At 50.4% G+C, this 15,054-nt stretch overlaps 2 protein-coding genes across 2 annotated transcripts in view; one reads left to right on the top strand and one right to left on the bottom strand.

Annotated features, from left to right (window-relative positions):
* Positions 1–1,099: 1,099 nt before the first annotated feature.
* On the top strand, positions 1,100–3,458 carry crip1 (cysteine-rich protein 1). Its single transcript, XM_060051282.1, has 5 exons — positions 1,100–1,115; positions 1,633–1,727; positions 2,320–2,377; positions 2,996–3,046; positions 3,261–3,458. Exons 1-4 carry the CDS (start codon positions 1,100–1,102, stop codon positions 3,034–3,036), a joined length of 210 nt encoding a protein of 69 aa, XP_059907265.1. The 3' UTR covers positions 3,037–3,046; positions 3,261–3,458.
* A 7,149-nt stretch (positions 3,459–10,607) lies between these two features.
* Positions 10,608–15,054, bottom strand: part of mideasb (mitotic deacetylase associated SANT domain protein b) — a 26,083-nt gene continuing 21,636 nt past the window's right edge. The window contains 3 exon segments of the mRNA XM_060051280.1: positions 10,608–11,010; positions 12,380–12,600; positions 15,016–15,054. The exon segment at positions 15,016–15,054 is cut by the window's right edge and continues 84 nt beyond it. Of these exon segments, the coding sequence (XP_059907263.1) occupies positions 10,764–11,010; positions 12,380–12,600; positions 15,016–15,054 (507 nt within the window). The 3' untranslated portion in view covers positions 10,608–10,763.

The raw sequence follows: 15,054 nt of genomic DNA, 5'->3' as shown, positions 1-15,054 counted from the left end.
TGGTCTTCCTTTCGCCTTTCAGCCATCACAACACACACACACACACACACACACACACACACACACACACACACACACACACACACACACACACACACACACACACACACACACACACACACACACACGCACACGCACACGCACACGCACACACAGTCTCTCTCCCAGCATGGGATGCGTTAAAATTGCGTTAAAATTGAGCTCGTTGGCTCTTCTCGCTGTTGCATGAAAGGCAAGTCCTAATGGGCTAGAGAGTGAGGGAGTGAGTGAGGGAGGGTGTGAGTGGGTGAGGAGGGCATAAGGGAGAGAAGGGAGAGCGAGAGGGAGGGAGAGAGATGATTATATTTAGTTTATAGGTAGGCCAAGTTGAGTATTGTTAGTGTCCTGAAGTTTTACCGTCATTATTATTTATTGTTTTATCCTATATTTATTAGTGTTTGTGTGTGTATATGTGGGTGTGGGTGTTTACGTGTGTGTGTTTGTCCATGCATGCATGTATGTGTGTGTGCGTGTGCACGTGTGCGTGTGTGTGAGCATCAGTGTGTTAGCGTACTTCGTGTTAAAACAATAAACCGGCTCACTCTGCATAATTGAACCCAGGAGGCGTCACACGTCGCCTGGGGTTCACAGAGTAGCAGGTTTACCCCATCCTCATATTCCATCACCAACAACCCGCTGGTTCTGTCTCTGGAGACTCTGGGGCCCAGAACAGGACGCACTGGGCAGCAGCAGCCGTTTTGTCAGACATCGCTGTGACGTATAAAGTTGTTATTGAACAGCTGGAACAATGCGGTTGTTGTGAGGAGGCATGCTGTTGCCGACGGAGACGGACTCTCGCCCACCCCGTCCCGACCGTTAACCCCCCCCCCAACCACCCCCGCCCTCCTTTCCCTTGTCCCATGGTCGCATCTCAGAGACAGACGACAGCCAATCAGTGTCTCCAATCTGAGTTACAATGAGGAATGTGGCTCCAATTTTTTTAACCAAATCAAGCATCGAAACCAGCAGAAGTCCAAAGTCCACCGCGCCACAGAGTCTGAGGCAGCGGAGAAACACCAACAGTTGGATGGGATAAATAATTATAATAAAGAAATAATCCATGATCAGCTCTCCAAGTACAACCGTTTTTGTCCACATTTTACACGCACAGGGAAAATGTTTGGCAGAACAGAAGAATGCAAGTCACAAGCCTCACACTCACACACTCCCCTCCCTATTTATTTAAGACATCTTGAGCCAAGAGACTCCCTTCAAAACACTAGACTGGTCCACAGAGTGCGACCGTCGTTACAACATTGTTGTGAATGAACCGGACAACCTGTTCCCACTGAGTTCTCCACCAGTGTGTTCAGCAGACCTCCATGTGACTGGGGTAATCGGCCAGGGCCCATCCAGATAAAGACTCTGTTTATCAGGCTTAATGATTCACGGGCTCGGGTGATTTCCTCCGTCAGCGCCACACCCAAACCATGTTCTCAGAGATCACGGAGATAGAGAGCGTTCTCGCTAACGGGTCATCCAGAAGGAGGGTTTGTGTTGATTTAGACCGAACGTCGAACATCGTTTTGGTGTTGTGTGTGTTGCAGGTTGAAATCATGCTGACACATTTGTGTTCTGTGTTTTGATTGGCAGCGGAGAAAGTGACCTCGTTGGGGAAGGATTGGCACCGCCCCTGTCTGAAGTGTACAAAGTGTAGCAAGACCCTCAGCTCCGGATCACATGCAGAGGTCAGTGCACGCACGCACGCACGCACACACACGCACGCACGCACACACGCGAACACACACACACACACACGCGAACACACACACACACTTGATTCAACCAATTCAAACTTTATCAGAACAGCTCAGCTATTTTTTAGCTCAGCAATTTTTTATCTCAAATGTATTCAGACTTTATCACTTTACGTATTTGTTTAACTCAGACTTATTTCGATACATTTTTGAATTTTTTAAATAGTGTGCATGTAAACATTGTTCAGTCCATTTAGACTTTTGAAATCTCTTCAAATATTTTCACTTGCTTCAAGCCATTCCACATTTCTTCAAGCGTTAAACTATGTGTCTTTATTAAAACATATTCTCAACCTCACTTTGCACCACAGCCCTCACCGCATTCTCTAGTTCCAGTTGCTGCTCCTGCCTACTATCATCACAGATTCTACCGCTACAGGCTGTTACATCGCCGGCAATATGCTGATCATAAGATGTATATTGAGCATGACCATGTGTCACTCTGCATGGAGTATGAGGAGTTGTGTATGTGTAGATGCTCATCACTGTGACGTGCGTGCTAACCAAAGCGTGTTTCTTGCAGCATGAGGGGAAACCGTACTGCAACAAGCCCTGCTACGCTGCCCTGTTCGGACCCAAAGGTACGTGCGTCGCACAGCTGGGCTCACTTACTTACCTCAGTGTCCAGCTTCCACTTAACTTAACGTCGCAGAACGAATACTTTCTGATTCACATCCGGTTTATGGTTAATCTCATCCTATAATGAGTCCCGTTGGCATGACAACCACCGACACAACGACTTCACTGCTGAACACGCAGACATTCCATTCAGTTCATCATTCAAGTCCTCACGACGGTCAGTACGTTGACGAGGAAGCGATCCGTCGACCGAGAGCATAAACAACACCGGACCGAGATCTAGATCCTTCCATAGTACAGGCCAAACCAACGCTGAGGCTGCTCGCTGGGGGGGGGGGGGGGGGCACGCCCAGCCAGTTGGGCTGTCAAATAACTGCCTCCGAGTGGGGGCATCGGGATCTGCGTTGCCATGGCAGCGGGTTCAGTTGCTGCAACGTTGGAAATGTCGGCCTCTTGGGAGGTCTCCGTCATCTGGACGGGGAAGGCCGCCTGACATTGTTCCGGTTCCATCCAACTCCGAGATTAAGACTGAACGTCAGTTTGATACGGGGATTTTAATCTCTCCATCTCTCTCTCCCCCTCTCCCTCCACCTCTCTCCCTCCCTCTCCCTCTCTCCCAGGATTCGGACATGGAGGCACCGAGAGCCACACGTTCAAATAGACACCTACAGGTACGGTAGCCTGGTAGGGTCATTTTCACTCATTTGGTTCATATCATCATCACATGTTCAGCCGGGTCGAGATAAAGAAATACAAACACAAATCCAAAGAGGTCGCACCACCTGTGGTAACATATCTGTGTGTGTGTGTGTGTGTGTGTGTGTGTGTGTGTGTGTGTGTGTGTGTGTGTGTGTGTGTGTGTGTGTGTGCGTGTTTACTCACCAGGTTCAAGCTGTTCATTAAAGTTTTGCATGAAGATAATTTCAAACCTCAAGCAGGAAGACCTGCAGTGAGAACCCTGCCGGCTGGCCCCCCCCCCCCCCCCGTCTTCCTTCTGCTAACGATGTGTCGACCATCACACCCCTCCTCCCCCACCCTTGTCCCGTACTAATGTGGACATTTTAATAAAACTCGTTAAAAAGGCTCAGATCTCGTGGTCTTCTTTATAAATAAAATATAAAACGTTCCCCTTTCCTCTCTCTATCCCTCTCTCTCTATTTTCTAAATCCCGTCTCTGAATTACACAGAGGGGGAACTCCTGTCGTTCTCAGTGTGTCTGTGGACCAACACTTGATACTTATCGTGATCTCTGCTCTGAATCTCTGGACTCTTGGATGTGGGTATTAGGGAGGAACATAGACGTGTTCTTCACGCTGGTTGTACTTTCTTGATCCCCAGAGGGATAACTCAATTGCCAGCACATGCTCAGTGCATTCAAATAAAGACAACAAACAAACACACAACAAGCTCACTGTGAACTACACAAAATCCATATCGTTATTAACAACAAATGAAACCAACGCATTATCCAGTATGCGCACGTCTTTGACGGTCGGGGTGCGCACGTCGGTGACGGTCGGGGTGCGCACGTCTTTGACGGTCGGGGTGTGCACGTCAGTGACGGTCGGGGTGTGCACGTCAGTGACGGTCGGGGTGTGCACGTCAGTGACGGTCGGGGTGTGCACGTCGGTGACGGTCGGGGTGTGCACGTCGGTGACGGTCGGGGTGTGCACGTCGGTGACAGTCGGGGTGTGCGCACGTCGTGACAGTGGACCATCGGACGTCTCCGGCCGCGGCCGCGCCCGACAGGACGCTGATTGGAGTATATACGGTCAAGTGGACCGAGAGAAGCATGCAAATACACGTGCACTGGCACACACGCACAGGCCTTCATACGCACACACACACACACACACACACACACACACACACACACACACACACACACACACACACACACACACACACACGCTAGGATGAATTCACAGGAATGCACGCGAGCCTGCAGACGCAGAACAAAGAGCCGATGGGATGATGAGCGGACTGCAGGCAGCTGCCCTTCTCCCGCCTCAGCCGTCACGGGGCGACGGTTGCCATGGCAACAGACACAAACAACACCCAACAGACAGAAGCCCACATCCTGTCTCCCTCTCTCTCTCGCTCGCCCCACCTCTCTCCTACCCCAAAATTCTCTCTCTCAACCCACCTCGCTCTCTCTTTATATTTCCCTCAGGGTTTTTCTCTACGTCTTTCTATGACTCTGTCTCCCTCCACCCATCGCGCTCTGTCCCTCTCTCTCCCTCACCACACCCCTCTCTCGTTCCTGTCTCACCCCGCCCTCTCTCTCGGTAACAAAGGCCTTGCCTGTCGCACAGTCCTCTTTCAGGACCAGGGAGGAGAGGACATGCCAAGCTGATTAAGCCATGGGAAGAAGGGTGTGTGCGTGTGTGTGTGCGTGTGCGTGTGTGTGTGAGTTTGTGTGTGTGTTTCCTCACTCGATTCTGCAGGAAATATGAACTCAGTGCTATTTATAAGCATGTATGCATGTGGAAATGCAGCAGGGAATTAACTGTTCAGTACGGCCTCTCGCAGTTTTGGGGAGTTGCTCTTCAAAACACGCAGCGTGTATTAAATGAAAGAATGTGAGAACAAGTCGCTCCCTAAAATATGTATCTGGTGTGTTTGTGAGTACGCTGTATCAAACGGCAGTAGCTGGAGTCTCTATGTTGTTGGGTTCATGTGATCTGATAAGCCCCGCTCTTAATTTTAAAGCGAGGCAAAGCGAGCCTTCCCGTGCTGTCACACAGGAAGTCCTTTCACAATGCGGGAGTTTCTGTCATTTTAGGCAAATTCACAGTTTTGCTGGCAGAATCAATATGCTAAAAGCAGATTCTTAATCGCATTACAAAATAAAAACCTTAATACAGACATTCAAATGGATTAAAGAACCCATCGCTTTTTCTTTTAAAAAAGTCCTGTAAATCACAATTTAATTAAAATCTGTTTACAATGAGGATAACTGCTTCAAGACGTGTGTTGTGAATCTAGAAGGTTTCTTTGTTCTCTCTGTCTGACGGGAGCCGAGACTGACCCAACCACCGGCCTGCCGCCGCCGACAGCCTCCGTCACTCGGCTCTGATGGAGCAACGCGTGGGAGGTGGAGCGCGTCCCGCGGGAGACCTTTGGCCCCTACAGCTCCCCCAGGGAGCGCCTCCAGCCTCAATAGAACACGGCCGAAGGTTTCAACGGAGCTGTTCTGTTCCGGCCACCAGATAAAGATCTCATCACCGGGGAGGTCATACGGCTCTGTGGTCGACCACAGGTGGCGGCAGACTGCTCGGTTCTCCACCTGAAGCCCCCCGGACCCCCCGTTTAAACTCTGAGGAGGATCTACGCCTCACTCGTCCTCCCCGGTACTTTCCACCGCCATACCTCCCCTTTGTTCCCTCCTTCTTTAACCCCCCCCCCCCCCCCATACTGTACAGCCCGGCGTTGGGCTTGGAGGACAGACCCCGCAGGATGCATCTGTTTCCAGGGTCCCCCCGTCTCCACAGATGTGTATGATGAGCCCCCCCCCCCCCCCCTATTTGCTAACAAGGGATGGGAGGACAGGAAGAATGGGGATTAGGGGGAGGGGGGGGAAGAAAGAGAGAGAGAGAGAGAGAGAGATTCCAACAGATGTTCTGCGTCCAACACGTACAATCTGGAGGCGATATTAGCTTAACAGTTTGGCGAAACCTTGATACTCCCACCCGCTCTCTGGTGTTGGGATATTTAATCAATGTGAGGAGGCAGACAGACCTCGGGCTGTTGGAGCAAAGCACTCTGGGTTGTCAGTGCTTAAGGAGAGGTCTCTGCGCAGCCTGAGTCCTCCTCGTGGGGGGCGACTCTCATATAGGGGGGGCTGAGCTGCTCTGAAGGCCCGACGCTGGTGCCACTGTACCTCCGGGCTGGGGGGTGATGGCGTTCGTCGGGAGCGATACGATCAAAGATACCTTTGGCGCACATGCATAATGTGAGCGAAGGGCCTTGGGCCAGAGATGTAGATGGAATCTGTGTCAACAGACGGCTCAGCAGATCGTTCTGCAGAGACGTAGAGCCAGAGAGGTAGAGCTAGAGCCGGACACACCACACACACACACTCGCAGACACACACACACACACATACACACACACATACTCGCAGACACACACACACACATACACACACACACATACTCGCAGACACACACACACACACACACACACACTCGCACACACACACACTGTTCTGCCTTTCCCAGAATGCATTGCTGCAGAGCCTTGGCAGTACTGCTGGTCGCAGCTCTATTCATTTCATGGACACACCAAATACAAGTGCAAACTCACCTCACAGAGTGCAACTTTGTCTGATGGAGACCTTGGATAAGCATCAGGGACAGCAAACATTGATAACAAAATGATCATATTTCTGGTTCTGGCCTCTTTTTACATTATTGATTGTATAAAGTTTGAAGGGCACCAACTGAGAGCGGAAGGATACACATTATAACGTGTATTAGCTCGAACAAGCGCGCCGTCGGCTCAGTGAGTACCCAGTGTTAGCTAATATCACCCCCGTGTGGACCGGCCGCGGAACTACACACGTGCCTCTTCGAGAAGAACTAAAAATAAGGCCTGCGTTCTATTGGATAAGGGAACGGTCGTGTTATCGGAGCTAACACGGGACTGGTAAAAATAACATGCTGCAACAGGAAGGTCGCAAGTTCAACGACCGCTTTAGTAAGGTGTGGTTTTAGCTTTTTGAGCAACGCAGAGCAACGCACTGCACTGAACCGAGGATGTAATTTGCAGAGGAAATGCATTACATACCAGGGTACATAAACATAACATCAAAACATTCCAAACATGGTAGGAAATTTGAAATGCATGCTTGACATCCTATTGAAAATGCGCGATATAATAATAAATAATAATGAAAATAAACTGAAAACGCACACAAGAGCTGATATCATAAAACTTTAATATACAGTGCTTGATAAATCATTACTAAAAACACAGGTGGTATAAATCAAAGCTGAAACAAATAAGTTACATCGTAATAAAAAGCAGTTGAGATTCAGTTACATTTTCTTTAATGTCATCGTTAGTGTGAACCTCATAGTAAAATAGCATAGAAATTATGCAAACAGAATTGTATTCATAAACTGTATATATATAGATATATACTTTTTCTAATCTTTAACTAAATAAACTTTTCTCTTCATCTCCAAAATTCCCTTTAGCAAGAGGGTGCAACAGGAAGTGCTTTCCAGCGGTGTTGTGTGGGACGTCATAAGTCGCTCTTTCTTTTCAAATAACAGCGCGGGGAAAAGCCACGTGACCGCCGCGTAAAAACCCCCGAAGGAAATGAACGGAGGAAACTGATTCATTAATCCGAACCAAAAAGTTTTTTTTTTTCTCGTTTCAAATTGGGCGACTTTTGCATTGCATTTGACCCACACACACACACACACACACACACACACACACACACACACACACACACACACACCCCCCCCCCTCCCTCCCTCCCTGGCACTCCCGTTTGTTGGCATGACAACCGACGTGGGGGGCTTAATGAGAGAGGCGGCGACAGAGAGAACAATGTTGTATTACTAGCAGGAGTACGAGCTGATGCACCCCTGGAGCCCAGAGGATTATTGTTTTTGGGGGGTTGGGGTGTGTGTGGGGGGGGGGGGGGGGTAACTGCTGACGAAGCAAACTAAAAATCACCAGCCTTGGATTGCGTCGCACCAAGCGTTTAACAGTCAGTTGAGATCATGTTGAGGTCCACATGGTGAATACCCAGCCAGCCTATAAAAAAGAATTGGCTAACGACTAAAAATTAGACATCTCCAAACTTAGTCTGCAGGCAGCATCGCATGCCGTCTGCGAGCAAGCCGCTTCCCTTGTTCTGTTGCTGTGGAAACGGGTTGTTTCAACATAGACAGGTATGACCTCGTAGGAGGTCACCCGCTGAGAGGTCAGGGGTCAGGTGAGCGTGGGGGGTACTCCACGTGACAGGACTCAACTTGTTCTATTGCACATACATCTGTGTTCTTATTCTCCGGTTTAGAAAACTCAGTTACAAACGGCCAGCAGGGGGCGCATGTGTAGATGGAAATAGATAACGCACCTATAGATCTATCCATATAGATCTACATCCATATAGATCTACATCCATATAGATCTACATCCATATAGATCTATATAGATACACATCTATATAGATACACATCTGTATGGATATACAACTATATGGATATCACACTGCAAATGAGAAAGTAGCCACAATTAAATTGCAGCCAAAACAAACTGTTATAATAATAATAAAGAATAAAAAGAATAATAATACACGTCAACAACAGTAGCAGGAATATTCACAAAACAGCAATAACTAAGCCTATAGTTACAACCGAAGGAAAAGGAAAAGGAAAAATAAGCAACATTTAGATATGTATAATTATATATATTTAGATAAAAAAAATGCTGTAAAACTGATTGAAGATCATTTGAAGAGAAAACGCATCCAAAACATCAAAGGCATCAGCAGTGGGGGAGGGGGGGGGGGATCGACCAATGAGCATCGAGGACAGCGGGCTGAGGGAGTGGTGGACCGACCAATGAGGATCGAGGACAGCGGGCTGAGGGAGTGGGGGACCGACCAATGAGGATCGAGGACAGCGGGCTGAGGGAGTGGGGGACCGACCAATGAGGATCGAGGACAGCGGGCTGAGGGAGTGGGGGACCGACCAATGAGGATCGAGGACAGCGGGGGTGCGTCATGCGTCCACGAGAAAACGTCTGGCAGTGCCAAGCAGGAAGAGAAAATAACAGTCAGCAGCATCCATCCCTCCTTCTATCACTCCTTCCCTCATATCACTCCTTCTATCACTCCTCATATCACTCCTATCACTCCTTCCCTCATATCACTCCTTCTACCACTCCTTCTATCACTCCTTCTCTCATATCACTCCTTCTATCACTCCTCATATCACTCCTTCTATCACTCCTCATATCACTCCTTCTATCACTCCTTCTACCACTCCTTCCCTCATATCACTCCTTCTATCACTCCTCATATCACTCCTTCTATCACTCCTTCCCTCATATCACTCCTTCTATCACTCCTCATATCACTCCTTCTATCACTCCTTCCCTCATATCACTCCGTCCATCACTCCGTCCATCACTTCGTCCATCACTCCGTCCATCCCTCCTATCACTCCTTCTCTCATATCACTCCTATCACTCCTCATATAACTCCTTCTATCACTCCTTCTACCACTCCTTCCCTCATATCACTCCTTCTATCACTCCTCATATAACTCCTTCTATCACTCCTATCACTCCTTCTACCACTCCTTCCCTCATATCACTCCTTCTATCACTCCTCATATAACTCCTTCTATCACTCCTATCACTCCTTCTACCACTCCTTCCCTCATATCACTCCTATCACTCCTCATATAACTCCTTCTATCACTCCTTCCCTCATATCACTCCTTCTATCACTCCTTCCCTCATATCACTCCTTCTACCACTCCTTCCCTCATATCACTCCTTCTATCACTCCTCATATCACTCCTTCTATCACTCCTATCACTCCTTCTACCACTCCTTCCCTCATATCACTCCTTCTATCACTCCTCATATAACTCCTTCTATCACTCCTCATATCACTCCTTCTACCACTCCTTCCCTCATATCACTCCTTCTATCACTCCTTCCCTCATATCACTCCTTCTATCACTCTGTCCATCACTCCGTCCATCACTCCTCCTCTTCTTCTTCAGTAATCCGTTGCCCCCGGAGACGAAGATGAGTGGTTCACGTGTCGCCATTGGTAAAAAAAAAAAAAAAGTAAACATTTACAAACTTTTTCAAATGGCCGCCCCTCGGCCGCGGGGGCCGTACGTTTGACAACAATGCGTCGCCGTGGGCAACGCCACCGCTTAAGTCTCCGCGGTTACCAAAGAGGAAAAAAAAAGAAGAACAAAGTGCTTTGGGGTGGCGGCCCGCGATGACATCATAGAGTCCCTGGGGGGGGGGGCAGATCCACCTCCCAACAAGGTCTAAGGTCCGTAATGCCTGGTGGGGGGGGGGGGGGGGGGGCAGATCCACCTCCCAACAAGGTCTAAGGTCCGTAATGCCTGGTGGGGGGGGGGGGGGCAGATCCACCTCCCAACAAGGTCTAAGGTCCGTAATGCCTGGTGGGGGGGGGGGGGGGGGCAGATCCACCTCCCAACAAGGTCTAAGGTCCGTAATGCCTGGTGGGGGGGGGTAAACCTGTCCCTGATCAGGTGGCCGTGGGAGGAGGGGCCGTCGGAAATAAGACCCCCCCCCCCCCCACCCATGAGTCCTGTGTTGTCCCGCGTGTGCGTCTGTTCGTGCGTGTGTCTCCCCCCCCCCCCCCCCCGGTTCACCTCACTGCCAGTCCACGTCGGCCCCGTCGTCCTCGTCCTCGCCGCCGCTGGAGTCCTCGCCGCTGCTGTCGCGGCCCCCGGCCCCCGCCGGCCGCGTGCCGTTGTGCTGCCGGGCGGCCAGCAGGGCGGCGCTGTGGGCGGCGGCGGCGCGCTCCTCCGCCTCCCGCAGCCGCAGGGCGGCCGCCTTCTTCTCCTGCTCCGCGTGGCTCTTCATGTGGGCGCTGCGGCTCTTCACCTTGTAGAACACCCTGGGGGGGGGTCAGAGGTCAGGGAGGGGGGTCAGAGGTCAGAGGGGGGGGGGCAGGCTCAGAGGGCTTGGTTTAAGAGTCACTGAACCTGCCTCGACCTGAACACTTGAAGAGCTCTTTAATAACCGTTCCATCAACAACCGACCTCCTCACGCCTCGACAGACGGAACAATCCAGACCCTCTGTGTGAACGGAGGCGTGTGTGTGTGTCTGTGTGTGTATCTGTGTGTGTCTGTGTGTGTGTGTCTGTGTGTGTGTATCTGTGGGTGTGTCTCTGTGTGTGTCTCTGTGTGTGTCTCTGTGTGTGTGTATCTGTGGGTGTGTCTGTGTGTGTATCTGTGTGTGTCTGTGTGTGTGTGTCTCTGTGTGTGTGTATCTGTGGGTGTGTCTGTGTGTATCTCTGTGTGTGTCTCTGTGTGTGTCTCTGTGTGTGTATATCTGTGTGTGTCTCTGTGTGTGTCTCTGTGTGTGTGTGTGTGTGTGTGTGTCTCTGTGTGTGTATCTGTGTGCGTGTCTCTGTCTGCGTCTCTGTGTGTGTCTCTCTGCGTGCGTCTCTGTGTGCGTCTCTGTGTGTGTGTCTGTGTGTGCGTCTGTGTGTGCGTCTGTGTGTGCGTCTGTGTGTGCGTCTGTGTGCGTGTCTGTGTGCGCGTCTGTGTGTGCGTCTGTGTGTGCGTCTGTGTGTGCGTCTGTGTGTGCGTCTGTGTGTGTCTGTGTGTGCGTCTGTGTGTGCGTCTGTGTGTGCGTCTGTGTGTGTCTCTGTCTGCGTCTCTGTGTGTGTCTCTTTGCGTGCGTCTCTGTGTGCGTCTGTGTGTCTCTCTGCGTGCGTCTCTGTGTGTCTCTCTGCGTGCGTCTGTGTGTGCGTCTGTGTGTGCGGTACGGTGGCAGGTGTTGCTCAGATCTGGTTCACGGTTGCCCGAGCCAAACCGGCCGGTGGCGCATCCAACTCTGTGTCTCAGTTGCTAGGCGACGCTTTGCCATAACAGGCCGTGCGTTGCCATGGCGCAGCGCGTAACCATGGCGCCGTTCGTTACCACACCAGAGGGGGGCCCGGCCTCCATTGTCCCGCGTCACGCTGCTTAGCCGCCGCGACGAGCTAGCTCCACGCTAACGCGACGAGCGACTGGAGAACAAACAATGGCTCCGTTCCCATTCCCGGGAGGAACGCCTTCGGGCCCGGTGCCAAACCCCAGACCCAACCGAGACGCTGTGATTGGTGCATGTGATCAGCATCATAAAGGAGCACACACACACACACACACACACACACACACACACACACACACACACACACACACACACACACACACACACACACACACACACACACACACACACACACACACACACACACACACACACACACACACACCTGCCGCATTTCTTGCAGGGGAACTCTCCTTCCGGATTGGGCGGGACCTTGACCGCGGCCGGCGCCGCCGCCTTGCGTCCGCCGGCGTCGTAGCGTGGCTTGGAGGGGGCGGAGCTTGGCGGCGGGGGGGCGGGGTGAGGCGGGGGGACCGCCCGGGAGAGGGAGGGGTGCTGGAGGGGGTGGTCTCCCTCCTGCCCCTTCAGGACCAGAACCGCTCGGGCCTGCAGACAGACACACATCGGCGTTAGAGGGGGGGGGGGGGGACGCCTCTGGGCCCCTGATATGCATATGGGGTCGCAGGGGATGATGAAGATAAAGCGATGAGACCACGTTCACCGGGAAGCTGCTATTAACGGCAGAGTTAGTGTGATCAGCTTCAGAGCGAGAAATGGGGTCACCGTCCCAAAAAGGTTTAGAACCACTGCACTACAGACAGAAGAGATATACAGATGAGATACAGGCGAGATACAAAAGAGACACAGGCGAGTTATAGATGAGCTGAATTTGAGACGCGTACAAAAGATGCAGACAGAACGAAATATAGAACCGTTGGACACGTACAACGTTGACACAAGATACTTTAACGCTTGCATCGAAAGCGACTGCGAGATTAACAACATCACTGAACTTCTCTTCTACGCATTTGTCAACAGAGACCTCAATAATAAAGCGTGCAGACGTATACACACAAAACATAATATCAGATTTAATATGGGGATGGGAGACTCATTGGGGACTGCGCCGTCGTCTACCTCATAACAATGATTTAAGTCCTACTTCGCTCTCAGAGTTATTAAAGGCACAACTCCCTGATCCAATTGGACGGTTGATATTATAACAAACACATCCACTCTCTTGAACTTTCTATCCGTGCATATCTCAAACGGTTCATCTGCTCAGTGGATACTTGAGGCTCAAGACCAGAATTCAATCCACAAAGTGTGAGGTCGGAAATAACGTGGCTGTTCAATTTTCCTCCACAGTTTCGGCCCAGCTCTGTTATGTATACAGGAAGCTCTTCATTCTTTCACGGGCATTCTTCTGCCTCCATGAACGGGTCGATGTCAAGCAACAGGAAGCAGGAGTGAGAGAGCCAGAGAGGAAGAGAAACCGACGACATAACGCTGAACATGACTGCAGGCCGGACTCTAACCCGCAGGTTTGTGTTTCTGTTCTGCGTAGGAAACACAGTAGCCCACACAAACACACATTTTGTATTTGTCTCAGAATCAGTGTGTTATTACAATGCCTCTACAACCCCTGACATAAATCTTACTTACAAAACAACACAACACAAAACAGAACAAAAGCTCCGAACTACAGTACCCAGGGAGCCCTGAAGGGAGACAGGTTCTCAGCTTCTTGTTGTCAACACACTGTCATGCGAGCTTATCAGCGATGGGAGTAACCAGGTGAAAGGTTTCTTGTCGAGTCATTGTTTGCCTGCATATCTAGGTTGCACAAGCGATGTAATGTAATGTAAACCGGACACCAGCCGTTCCTCACATCGGCCACCAGAGGGCAGCACACTTGCGACATCACCATGGCCCGTGAGTACTCAATCCTAGCAAAAAGTGTGCGAGTGAGAACAAGGGGGAGTACGGTGTAGGGAGGAAGCATATTTCAAAATTTAAACATTGTAGAACAAATGGACCAATACCTCCAGTGGAAGTTTCCACCTCAGTCAAAGACTCCCAGAATTAACACCGTTCACCATCTTTATACATAACATCCAGATCTAATCAAAACCAACCACACATTCCTCTACAGTGGAATCATGCGGCCAATAAAATGACATGTTTTCCATCCCCACCTTTGCACAACCCTGAAATCCTGCAGGACCAGAACACACAATCCTCCTACAACTTGTCCTGTGCCAACTTTTTATTAAACGGGTAAATACATCTCTGAATGAAGATACAATCTGAAAAACATTTCACTGCTGCAAAACTGTGACAGCAAGTCGAAAACAAACCAATGAATCCTACCCCCCCCCCCCCCCACCCCCCTCCCCCTCATTTTGATTTCCCGTCCATTTCTACTCCCCCTCCCTCCCTCCCTTTCCCAGTGAACCATGGGGAGTTCCTTCACACCATCCTTTACAATAGAACGGAGTTCGGCCATTTTGCCTTTGATTTCGGCCTCGATGCGACACGTTCTCTGACCTCTGAACTTCCTGTTCGGTCTCGAGTTCTGACCTCTAGGAAACACCGTACCCGTCCTATGCCACGGCTCATAAACATGGCTACCCTTTAGTCATTCTGCAAATCCCTTTAAATTAAAAGGACGTACAATGAACTCACAGTCAGGCCTTTAATGAGCAGGTCGTTAGGGCATTCTGCTCTTAGATCTAGACCACAGACAGGCGGGATTGAACCCAGTAACTATCGGCTGGGAGTCGAGATCCGTAGACAGCACACTACTTTCACCCCTTCACCCTCGCTCAGAGTGAGAGAGTGAGTGAGTGAGAGGACGGGTGGGTGAGTGAGTGAGTGAGTGAGTGAGTGAGTGAGTGAGTGAGTGAGTGAGTGAGTGAGTGAGTGAGTGAGTGAGTGAGTGAGTGAGTGAGTGAGTGAGTGAGTGAGTGAGTGAGTGAGTGGGTGAGTGAGTGAGTGAGTGAGTGAGTGGTCACTCACGTTATCGGAGGCTGACAGCGCGTGGTGCGTGAGCCGGGG

Source organism: Gadus macrocephalus, chromosome 5 (genome assembly GCF_031168955.1).
Source record: "Gadus macrocephalus chromosome 5, ASM3116895v1".
Lineage (NCBI taxonomy): Eukaryota > Metazoa > Chordata > Actinopteri > Gadiformes > Gadidae > Gadus > Gadus macrocephalus.
The sequence above is the reverse complement of the archived record's forward strand: the minus strand, read 5'-3'. Positions and strand labels throughout refer to the sequence as shown.

Bases quoted from the DNA above. Each gene is read 5' to 3' on its own strand.
- crip1 (XM_060051282.1), top strand. The intron at 1,728-2,319 runs GTCAGTGCACGC...TGTTTCTTGCAG, and splicing joins GCTCCGGATCACATGCAGAG to CATGAGGGGAAACCGTACTG. The intron at 2,378-2,995 runs GTACGTGCGTCG...CCTCTCTCCCAG, and splicing joins TGCCCTGTTCGGACCCAAAG to GATTCGGACATGGAGGCACC.